This window comes from Palaemon carinicauda, chromosome 18 (genome assembly GCF_036898095.1).
Source record: "Palaemon carinicauda isolate YSFRI2023 chromosome 18, ASM3689809v2, whole genome shotgun sequence".
Taxonomy (NCBI): domain Eukaryota; kingdom Metazoa; phylum Arthropoda; class Malacostraca; order Decapoda; family Palaemonidae; genus Palaemon; species Palaemon carinicauda.
The window spans coordinates 107,815,409-107,828,035 of NC_090742.1; the positions used below are offsets into that span (position 1 = coordinate 107,815,409).

General features: G+C 36.1%; 2 protein-coding genes across 2 annotated transcripts in view; one reads left to right on the forward strand and one right to left on the reverse strand.

Annotated features, from left to right (window-relative positions):
* The window catches only part of LOC137657942 (carbohydrate sulfotransferase 11-like), an 82,628-nt gene extending 82,259 nt beyond the window's left edge, over nt 1-369 (forward strand). Inside the window, exon 6 of the mRNA XM_068392655.1 lies at nt 1-369. This exon is cut by the window's left edge and continues 171 nt beyond it. Within this exon, the coding sequence (XP_068248756.1) occupies nt 1-360 (360 nt within the window). The 3' untranslated portion in view covers nt 361-369.
* Nucleotides 370-382: 13 nt separating this feature from the next.
* Nucleotides 383-12,627, reverse strand: part of Top3beta (topoisomerase 3-beta) — a 360,065-nt gene continuing 347,820 nt past the window's right edge. The window contains exons 13-14 of the mRNA XM_068391816.1: nt 1,066-1,171; nt 383-852 (exon numbers count right to left, since the gene is read on the reverse strand). Of these exons, the coding sequence (XP_068247917.1) occupies nt 637-852; nt 1,066-1,171 (322 nt within the window). The 3' untranslated portion in view covers nt 383-636. The remainder of the gene's footprint in view (nt 853-1,065; nt 1,172-12,627) is intronic.

The window sequence follows — 12,627 nt, forward strand, 5'->3', positions numbered from 1 at the left end:
TACTCCGAGATTCCATTATCGGGAGATGGCCTTACATTTCCTGAATTTGTGGCTTACATAATAAACTTACCAAGTGGTTATTTCGATGAGCATTGGAAATCATATGCTGACAGCTGTTATCCATGTGCTATTCAATATGATGTCATTGCAAAATATGAGACGATGGCAGAAGATTCTAAGAGGTTTCTTAAACTTATAAATGCTCCTTCTGATCTCCACTTTCCCAGATATACACCAAGCAACACTTCTAAAATAATTGATGCTTATATGGCTACACTGTCCACCCATCAAAGAAAAATTCTTTATTCTGTATATGAAAAAGATTTTAAAATGTTCGAATACCGTGAACTTAAAAATTAAAGGAAAGAAAGAATCGGAAACATACATATCAAAATATTTAATGAAAACTGTAAACAAGCAATCAAGATATTTGCAAATGACTTATAAAACACTATAGGGCCTAAAGAAAAAAAAAATCCTTTGTCTCTTTATGTAAAATCTGATCACATGCAATGGACCACCTAAACTTTTCTAAATGTTGTAGTACTGTATTCATAAATACTATGGCTACAGTTTACAGAACAATTATATTACATAGAAATATAAATAAGTTTTATTTAGCAATTACAATAAAAGCTATCTACGTCCTCTTCCTCCTCCCCGCCCTCGGCTACCTCTTCCACCTCCTCTCCCACCTCTAGGACCTCCTCTACCACGGCCCCCTCTCCCTCGCCCTCTACCACGTCCACTTTCTTGAGATGCCCTATGCTTCTCAACAAGTGGAAAAAGTGTACTGCAGCAGAAAATACACCCATTAGCAGTTAACTGTCCATCTTTGAGCTTGCTTTTGCCCTGTAAATAAATTCAGAACCAGTCAAAATTTTTAGTTTTTCTACCCCTCCATACATAGTATTGATGGTTATGAAAAACTGTTACCAGCATATACTATCTTCATAATGATGAAATACAAAAGCTATAATTGACAAAAAGACCTAAAAAAAACAGTACAAGGCGAACAGCTATAAACTTCATATATATTAAAAAAATGAAAGTAATTTTTCTTACCTCTCTATACTCCACTGTGACACATTGTGATCCACAGTCTTCACAAACATCTTCCATGACTTGCACTCGGCTGGCTTTATCAAATAAGTTGATGATAACATCACACCTAATAAAAAAGAAAATTTCAATGTAAATTAGTGCACCCAGTCTAATGGCTAATTAAAAATCCCTTCCAAAATGTACTTAAAGTTAATACAAAGCAAAAGATTTACCTTAAGGTAGTTTACTACTACATACTGAAAGGTTCCACATCCCACAGAAATCTATGAAAATATATCCAATAGCTCAAAGCAACTTAACCCCTTCCCTACGATGATGTCGTAATATGTCAAAACAGGCTTGGTGATAAAAATGGTGACATCCGGATATGTCATTATTACTATTATTATTATTATTATTGTTATTATTATCATCATTACAAGCTTTAATGTAAATCATGTGAAGGTTAAATTACTCATGTATTCTACAAAAGATTATAGGACATGGTTGTGTATGACACACAATTCACACTTGAGAAATCTCATTATAAAAATCTCCTCCTCTCCCTGATATAATATTATTTATAATATCATATATAATATTTTAGATAATATTATAATATTATATCAGGGAGAGGAGGAGATTTTTATATAAATATATATATATATATATATATATATATATATATATATATATATATATATATATATATATAAATATATATATATATATATATATATATATATATAAATATATATATATATATATATATAAATATATATATATATATATATATATATATATATATATATATAAATATATATATATATATATATATATATATATATATATATATATATATATTTATTCAAGGGCAGTGCCATCCTAGTCTTCAGTCATAATGGCCCACAGGTTCTTAATGGGATCTAGATCTGGTGATTTGGCAAGCAGTCAATGATTTCAAGCTGACCTTTAAACTCATCCTAGACGGATGTCAAGGCTGTAATAAATATAATAATTGTCAAGGATGATAGTTTTTAACGTATTCCTGTTAAACCGGTTGAGATTTTGTGGTAAACCAAGCCCATATTTATAAAATTCATGATAGTTAAGCCTAATTAATGGAAAACCATGTTTATAACCATGCAGATATACAAAAACCTCCATTTTTAATAACAAATATATTTCCTTGATTATAGAAATAGGCCTAACCATTTAGCCAAAGCATTTAGCGCATATAACTTTGGATTTCGTTTTTTTTTTTTTTTTTTTTTTTTTACACCAACTCGTGTCCTATGGCAATGCCCAAGACTAGAGAACAAGCCTTTGACTTTGGAGTGTCCTCCTAGAAGAGCTGCTTACCATATCTAAAGAGTCTCTTCTACCCTTACCAAGAGGAAAGTGACCACTGAACAATTACATTACAGTAGTTAACCCCTTGGGTGAAGAAGAATTGTTTGGTAATCTCAGTATTGTCACATGTATGAGGACAGAGGAGAATGTGTAAAGATTAGGCCAGACTATTCGGTGTATGTGTAGGTAAAGGGAAAATGAACCGTAATGAGAGAAGGATCTAATATAATACTGTTTGGCCAGCCAAAGGACCCCATAACTCTCTAGTGGTAGCATCTCAATGGGTGGCTGGTGCCCTGGCCAATTTACTACCAATTAATAATGCACTATGATATTAAATATTTGTCTCGATATTGCTCGAAGTATACTGTACAGAGGTAATGTTGGTAGCCTTGTGTTGAACGCAAATTTCAAAGTTTCGTTTCTATAGTTTGAACTAATTACTATAATTTAAAATACAGTCATACCTCTCTTCAGGAAAGAATCTGCTTACGAAATTTTCATGCGGCGAAACGAGATGAAGATTTTTCTGACTCACATTGCAGGTTGTTTCCACAATAGAAAATGTATTTCTCTATAGTAAGGGTAACTATAATGGTATAGTACATATGGTACTGCATATTTTGTATATGTACAGTATTTTACTGTATGTACTGTATTATTTTCCATTTATTATTGCATTTTGTTCTTATAATTACTTAATTTATAGGTATTAACAGTTAGATTAGGTATATTGAATGGTTCAAATTATTTTGCTATTTAGTATTTCATTGTGGTTATACTGTAGCTTCATTATAAAATTTAATGTGGTGTTTTTGTAGGGTTTGGAATGAATTAGGTGATTTACATGTAAAATGTCTCATAACATGAAATTTTCATGAAATGAAAGCCACTCCAGAACGAATTAATTTTGTGTTGTGAGGCATTACTGTAATTACTATTACAGTAATTTTTTCTTATGATTATTCTAAATATCATAGATTTGATATTTGTGCATCATATGTTAGCTTTATTTTGTTTGATAAGAGCTTCCAATGTAAGAAAAAATAAGTTTTTGAGATACGTGTTGTAGTTGCTGATTAGTGAATTTTAAACAAAATCCTCTGAATTTTGTTGCTTCAGTTTCGACACTGACTGTACACCTAGCATAATTATTAAATGGAGCCAAAGTTCTTTGAAGAACTTTTATGATTTTTGGATTTGCTTAGATATATCTCACTCCCCCACACAAGGAGTTTGGGAAAAAGACTCTTTCGTATATAAATACAGAACAGCTACAAGCTGAGTGATCTTACCTGTTAACCAGATCAAGTTCAGCTAGTGAGGTCTAGATGCTGTACTTTAGCTCAAAGTGAGGGGAAGATTAAAAGGAAAAGGGAGGTCAGTCTCTTTTCTTTCATCCAACATTAATTCATAATCTCTGCCTTTGATCAGAAGTTAATGGTCCTGTGAAAGGAGCCAAGGTACTTGAACCACCTACTGTGCAGCTACAACAGATCCCAAGGAGAAAGAATCCAAGGACCTGTGGATCACATTCCGTAGGCAGTAAGCAGTGAAAAAAGTCTGCCATCTCCAAACTTCTGTTTAGAGTACCTGCACTACTGAGAAACTTCTTATAAGGTAAAGAGGCACCAAAGCCTCCAATGTCATGATCTTCTATTCACGCTCTTCCCATGGAGGAAACTGAGGAAGGAGAAAAAGATCGTGAGATCACTTCTCTGAGCCAGAACAAAATCATGTTTCTGGAGATACTCTTCTTAGTTCTATCTGTACTGACAAACAAGTTTTGCAGTTGAGGTCTTACAGCCTTTGTACACTTTAGGTAGCTCCCTAGTGCTCTCACAGGACACAAGCAGACGATAAGGATCATTGGTTACCTCACTAAGACTCGAGATCTGAAAAAATCTAGGATCTGAAATGGAATGGGCATTGGCTAAAAAGTTTGGTACGAATGAGAACAAGACCTACCTCCACCCCCTTGAATGAGTGATGTTGAAGGAGAAACCATGAAGTTCGCTGACATGTTTAACAGAGGCTAAAGCGAGCAGGAACACTATTTTTAAGGTAAAGTCTCTGAGCTGCCTGCCTTGACAGTTCAAGGAACATAAAACTATAACTACATTTCAGGCTGGAGGTCTCACTTGAACTGGAGGGAAGACCTGCTTGATATAAGCATAGATATTTCATCCAAAGAAGAAAGACATACTCCCTTTAGACTAAAGACCTGGCTTAAGGCTGAGATATTCTTTTACCGCTGAAATGGAGCAGAGTGTCTCATTGTGTAGGTATAAAAACGTCAGCAATCAATGGTATAGAGGCTACGAGAAACCTCTCCCACAACACCAACCATAGAGGAATACCCAATTAGCTTGATACACGGCTGTTGAGGACTTGCAAAGATACCTAGCCCTCTCTTTTGCAGTTTGTCAAGAAAAGCCTCTTTCCAAGAGAAGATACTGGATAACCTCCACGTGTGAAGCTGAAGGGATGATACTGCATTGTGGAAGATCAGGGCATAGTGTCAGCATAGCAGGCTGGAAAGAGGATGCAACTCCTTCAGAGTTTCTGCCAGCAGAAGTAGAAGGTTCGGGTGTCATAGTGTCATTTCGAGGGTGTCGCTTGGTCTCTGGAAGAGAATCATCGTCTAGCATGCTAACATACAGTTTTCTTAGGATTGATTGATTGATTTGGAGTTAACTAGCATCTTGATATATAAGGTCATTGACGCTGAGCTCGCCTGCCCTTAGAGCACTGTGGAGTGACGCTCCTTGTCTGTCTAGGGGAAAACGGCCTAGATATCTCAGGAAAATATCTCCTAGTACATTTAGGTGTGATGCACCTTCAGCGCTCAGCTGAAACTCACCAAGCATGCTCTGTGATGACATGTGTAGCGTGATCTGAAAGCATGCGCTTAGCACGTTCGAAGGAGATGAACTGAAAATTCCACTGGAAGAGAGTGAAGCAAGTTCAGGGAAGGTGCGTTCTGAAACGCTTCTGGAGGTTGGTGAGCCTCATCTGGAAGGTAGCCTTCTGGACGAGGAGCGCTTGGATAGTGAGTGCTGGGGTAAGGTTGGTTGGGATAAAGTATGGACTAGAAGGCGAGACAACTTCTACAGCAAGGTAGTAAGTTGGCCAGGGCACCAGCCACCCATTGAGATATTACTGCTAGAGACTTATGGAGTCCTTTGACTGGCCAGAAAGTACTACACTGGATCCTTCTCTCTCGTTACAGTTCAGTTTCTCTTTGCCTACACATACCAAATACTGTAGTCTGGCCTATTCTTTACATATTCTTCTCTGTCCTCATACACCTGACAACACTGAGATTACAAAACAATTCTTCACCCAAGGGGTTAACTGCTGCACTGTAATTGTTCAGTGGCCACTTTCCTCTTGGTAAGGGTAGAAGAGACTCTTTAGCTATGGTATCCAAAATCAAACTATTGTTCTCTAGTCTTGGGAAGAGCCATAGCCTCTATACCATGGTCTGCCACTGTCTTGGGTTAGAGTTCTCTAGCTTGAGGGTACAATCGGGCACACTATTCTATCTTATTTCTATTCCTCTTGTTTTGTTAAAGTTTTTACAGTTTATACAAGAAATATTTATCTTAATGTTGTTACTGTTCTTAAAATATTTAATTTTTCCTTGTTTCCTTTCCTCACTGGGCTATTTTTCCTGTTGGAGCCCCTAGGCTTATAGCATCCTGCTTTTCCAGCTAGGGTTGTAGCTTTGCAAGTAAAAATGATTATAAAATGTCCAGCTGGAGCACATCGATGTACAGTGCTTGTAGGATTGAGGTGCAAAGGGGTGATGTGGGCTCTGAAGAAGCGCTCGCTGGTGACGCACGCCTGGAAGATTTGCATGGGGGAAGAGTTGGTCATGTGTCTGTGTTAAACGTGAACCGGAATCTCCAATCTTTTTCTGAATCTGATACATCAATTTCTGTTTTAATTGATACAAAACGAAGTTGGAGAGTTGAGGTGTGTAAATTGTTTTGGAAATAGCCACTTTTCCAATTTCATAGAATAAGAGACTTCTGAACTTATCTTAATTCAAAAGAGTATATATCTGGTCAATAAGGTCGCTCAAAGATTAAAAAGGTGATGCTTCTTCGCTTTCATCGTCTGTCTCTTAGGTATTATCTTTTCATTTTCCAGTCCTGCAGGAGAAGTCATGTCAAAATCAGCTGATCTTTAGGATTGTTTACCATTTGCATAGAGGGTGGTTGTAGGAGCGCACAGATTTGTTTTCATTTGGGATGTACTAGCACCTACATTATCCTTGGTAATGTTATTGAGATGAGCTAGTGGCCAAGCTTGGGAGCAAACTTGGTATACTGTTGTCTGAAACATGATAAAAATGATAAATTTTAGTTGAATCTTTATCCACCTCTTCAGGTTACAAAGGAATCATACAATATGCCACACCATCCATATAAGTAATAAGAGACTGATGTGATGTGCTTACTTTACAAGTGGAGGGATATTGGGATCAAGATAACCCTCTTGGTCTTCTACCTCACAATCTAATATTCTTGTAGAGCGACTAGGATTGCGGTTTTACAAGGGTTTAACAGCAGGAGGTACTAAAGTATTTAAAGATGTTGAGGCTCTGTTGGAGGTTTTCGAATCCGAAAAGCGCAACATACTTTCATATCCCTTATGTTATTAATATTAGATTGATCTGGGAGGGGGCTATGTTAAGCAATGAGGTGTGAATGACCAAAATTATCCTTGTTAAGGGAGAATTCACTGGACTTCTGAAGTTTAAGAAAGGAAGCAAGTGATGTCAAGAGCTTATGAAGCTCATCACTATTGAAAGACGACTGAACTTGTGTTTTGTACAAAAGTAGAGGCATGTTATTATCTTCACATATCTGCTATAATCAACTAGCCTAGTTTTACCCTTTAACTAACCCCAAAGTTCCTCTTGTGGTTGGAACTGTTAACTTGATTGCTAACCATGAGTGTTAGAATGATGCACACTCTTCACAACAGTTATTTAAATCAAAGTACTGCCCCAACACAATACACAGAGAGAATGCGGATCATGATCTCAAAATAATTTTGCGAATATTCCAGGCAATAATTACTAACTAAACCATTGGAAGCCATCTTAATGCACAGTATGCAAACAATATGGAGAGCTTTTGATCACTGCCGGTCGGGTAAATAAAAAATTTAAAGATTTGCGAGATCTGAAATTAGGATAAACTGTGTACTATCATAGCTATTACTGAATGGTGTATATGACCCCTTAGTTACCATTTGAGCATTTAGGTTAGGGGTGAAGCTGAGTACTGTATGTTAGCCTTGAAATACTATGCTAAGCTGATTTCTAAGCTACCCCAAAAAAAGTTAACGGAATTAAAATCCCAATATGAATAACAAAAATCAAACTAGTTAAGCTGTATCAGGCAGGACCAGAGTTACCATTTAAAGAGGATTCACTGAATTTCTGAACTTGAGCAAAGGAAGCTACCTATTTCCAGAGCTTATGAACCTCATCACTATTCAAAGTTGACTGATTATGTGAATTATATAAGGGTAGAAGCTTATTATATTTGTCATCTCTGCTATAAATAACCTTTAGCTATTTATTAGGGGTATTAATTTCGGTGAAGCTGAAAGGACGAGCAATTAAAATTTAGCGAGGATTAACTAACTATCCCGCTAATTAGCGGGCGTAGGGGGGTGAAGGACTTCAAGGGGGATAGGGTTGGCTGGTAAGTTTGTATAAACAGCTAAAGGTTTGTATCGTTAGGAAAAATACAAATTATCTCCAAATTTGTCATTTGTACCATAACTGGAATACAAACCTATGCTATTTATTAGGGGAGACACACCCACTAGGGGGTTGGACATCCCTGCAAAACTGGCTTTTGGCTTTACCCAGGGGATCCTTGTTTTGAATAGGTAGGTATAAAAAAAGAGGAGTCCCTACACCTCGTTAAAACCTTGCTATGCAAGATCTACAGCCTACACAAGCTGTGTGTTGAGATAAGCAGTGTGATCTGTGCCAAAATGAAAAAACCAGAGGTTCCCATGCAGTATACAGTTGGTCCTCCTTTATTGCAGTTTCTTTCTTTGTGGTTTCAGTTTTACGTGACCAAGAACAACGCAATAACTATTAAATAAAAGTTCTCTTATTCATGATAAAATTTCCGCTGCCTGATGATTTCAAATAGCCCCCTTTACACAGGGAGTGATTCGTGCCACTACCTATCTCTCTACCCAGCTGGTCCTAGCTCTCACTGTATACTGTATATCCATTTACTGTGGAAAGATCACAGCTATATTTGATATAAAAAAGGATTTTGATGAAACAGGTGTTTCCCTTAACTCTATCCAAAATTAATACATATAATATTCACATTTTAGTATCCACAGTATTTATAAATAAAAAATAGAGAATTATAATCTTATGCATTGTTTACATTCAAGTCAGCTGATCAACCATGCATGGTACGCCGTCAACCTCAATTTTTGGATCAAATAAGGCATGCTACCGAAGGATATTTCATATTCACTAAAAGAAAGGATTATTACTTCATCTATCATTTTCCAATTAGCATACCAATTTCAATAGTTTTATTCTAAATACTTCTCTCATATTTTATTTACTTGTACTCTTAATTTTAATTGCATAAAGTTAGCCAGAGTTTCATTCATGTTACTGATGCACGATATTTCAGTTTTTAGTTCTGTGGTGCTTGATTATAAAGCTTAATAGGTAGTAGGTTGGCCAGGCCACCAGCTACCCATTGAGATACTGCTGCTTGAGAGCTATGGGGTCCTTTGGCTGGCCAATCAGTATTACATTAGATCCTTCTCTTTGGTTACGGTTCATTTTCCCCTTGCCTACACATACACCAAATAGTCTGGCCTATTCTTTACACATTCTCCCCTGTCCTCATACACCTGACAACACTGAGATTACCAAACAATTCTTCTTCACCCAAGGGGTTAACTACTACACTGTAATTGTTCAGTGGCTACTTTACTCTTGGTAAGGGTAGAAGAAGCTCTTTAGCTATGTTAAGCAGCTCTTCTACGAAAACACTGCAAAATCAAACCATTGTTCTCTAGTCTTGGGTAGTGCCATAGCCTCTGTACCATGGTCTTCCACTGTCTTGGGTCAGAGTTTTCTTGCTTGAGGTACACTCAGGCACACTATTCTATCTAATTTCTCTTCCTATTGTTTTGTTAAAGCTTTTATAGTTTGTATATGAAATATTTATTTTAATATTGTTATTGTTCTTAAAATATTTAAATTTTAATTGTTTCCTTTCCTCGCTGAGCTACTTTTCCTGTTGGAGCCCCTGGGCTTATAGCATCCTGCTTTTCCAACTAGGGTTGTAGCTTAGCAAGTAGTAGTAGTAATACTAATAATAATAATAATAATAATAATAATAATAACAATAATAATAATAATAATAATAATAATGATAATATAGGGATATTTATTTTAATGTTATTCTTAAATTATTTTATTTTTCCTTGTTTCCTTTCCTCACTGGGCTATTTTTCTTGTTGAAACCCCTGGGCTTATATCGTCCTGCTTTTCCAAGTAGGGTTGTAGCTTAACAAGTAATAATAATAATAATAATTAGGAAATTACTGTCAGTGAGTATTCAATAGAAACTTTGCAAAGAAACAAAGATTTCATTTGTGGATGTGAGAGAGAGAGAGAGAGAGAGAGAGAGAGAGAGAGAGAGAGAGAGAGAGAGAGAGAGAGAGAGAGAGAGAGAGAGAGCTATAATGTATTACATTTATGAATATTATAAAAGCTTTTAACACACAAGCGTTTATGTAATACTATATTAACTATATAAATAGTAGATGTTTTGAACAAGTTAAGAAATAGTATAAACAATACTCTTTGTTATTGATTTGTATGTGCATCAGCTGATCTGACCACAGAACCCAAAATACTTCAATTGCTAAAATGCACCTGAAATTAAAAAAAAAATACATAAATGTTTTATTAAAGCAGAATTATCTATTTAAATAATCGTAACTTTCAAGAATACAATAGTGCTTCCAAAATGAAATCGGATATTTTAAATTATGGAGAGAGAGAGAGAGAGAGAGAGAGAGAGAGAGAGAGAGAGAGAGAGAGAGAGAGAGAGAGAGAGAGAGAATATGAATCAGCTGATGAATTTGAATGCCATGTTTTTTATGTTTATTTCCTCATCATGAAGCAAGGAATTGTTCACTGCAATGAAAAATATGATGTTAATTTCATTCTTAAACTCAAGGTTATTAAATATAATAACAGGTAATCCGCATTTAACAATGATTTCCATTCCAGCAACTCTGTTGTTAAGCAATTTCGTTATTAAGCAAATTTTTCCAATAAGAATACATGGTAAATCTGTCTAATGTTGATCCAAGTCACCAACTATTTTACATATTTTAACTAAATTAAGTGTACTTACTTGAAACAAATAAATGTATTAACACTGCAATATTAAATTCAATACCCTTAATTTTAAGAATTAAATCGAATCACAATATTGTTAATTGCAGTGAGCAATTCCTTGCTGTATATATCTTAACTTATTTAAAACATCTTCACAATGAATATTACATCAGCACCAATATGTTATAAGCTACCAGTTTTCATTCAGTTCATTTACCTGTCTACCATGGCACTTCTCCCAATTTTGGGGGGTAACCAACATCGAAAGAAACAAAAGAGGGATTTTTTTTTCTCTTTGTTCCCCTGATGAGGGACTCAGCTGAGCTTGGTTGATACTGGCAAGGTGTCACAACTTCCCTCCCGCATCTTCCACCACAAATGAAGCTTCATATGTTGACTCTCATACTGCTGCAATCTCAGCGGTCACCATAAGGTGACTCGAGGTAGCACCAGGGCCTCTTGGAACTACGTCACAATACCTTGCCATTCATTTCTACTTCTAGCAGGCTCATTTGGCTCTCTTATATATATCCTTCTGTAACCTATGGCTTTCTTCCCTCCATCCATCCACCCAAACCTTGGCTTTCCGCTTGCACTTCTCTTGCATTCATCACCTTCTTCACCAAACGACCATTTTCCATTCTCTGGGACATGGCCATACCATTTCAACACATTCATTTCCACTCTAGATGCTAATACAATCCTCACACCCATTCTCACTCTTACTACTTTGTTTCTAACCCTATCGAATTGAGATACACTGACTATACTCCTCGGACACTTTACCTCAAATACATTTAATTTGTCTTACCATCACTTTCATTCCCAGCAACTCTGATCCAGGCATCACAGTTGGAACAATCACTTTCTCATACAGAATTCTTTACACTACTAACCCTCTATTATTTAACATTTTCTTCACCACCCCCATCACTTTATATGCTGTACTCATTATCTGACGTACATCATCTTCTCAACCATTTGCGACAACAACATAATCCAAGTACAGTACTTAAACTGATCTACTTCAAGTAACTCTCCATTCAACAAGAGATGCAATCTAGCACGACCCTCACTTCTTATGCACCACATAACTTTAATTCTTATGCACCTTATAACCTTACTCTTGCCTACATTTACTGGCAACTTCCTTCTCTCACATACCTTTCCAAACTCGGTCACTAATCGACAGAGCTTCTCCGAGTCTGCAACCAATACAGTATCATCTGCAAACAGCAACTGATTCCTCTCATCTATTAGTTTCAATCCTCGACCAAGCATTTGAACATTCACTTCTCTTACAACTCCATCAAGAAACAAATTTAACAACCATGGCAACATCGTGCATCTGTCTCAGCCCCCCTCTCACAAGAGCTGTCGGTTTCTTGATGATTTCTCATAAGTCACATTTAAGAAAATAGGATTGCCGTGGAAAGAGGATAAACAACTAATTGGTAACAGACCTTAAACTACAGAAATGTAAACAAAATATTTGTTTTCCTTGACAAAAATGTCTACTATAATGTATAATTATAAGACAATACGATGAACAAAACCGGTCTACTGATGACAACAGAAAAAGCTATTTCTGAGAGAGAGAGAGAGAGAGAGAGAGAGAGAGAGAGAGAGAGAGAGAGAGAGAGAGATTTAGTTTATTAGTTCATTCTTTGGTTGTACCACCTTATGTGTGGCACAGGGTCCCATTGAACTATGAGCATTTACTGGATAATAGGAAATGTGCACTTAGCTCTTACATGTTAAATACTGCATAGAATTTCAATAAATTAAAATCATTACAGTAGGTT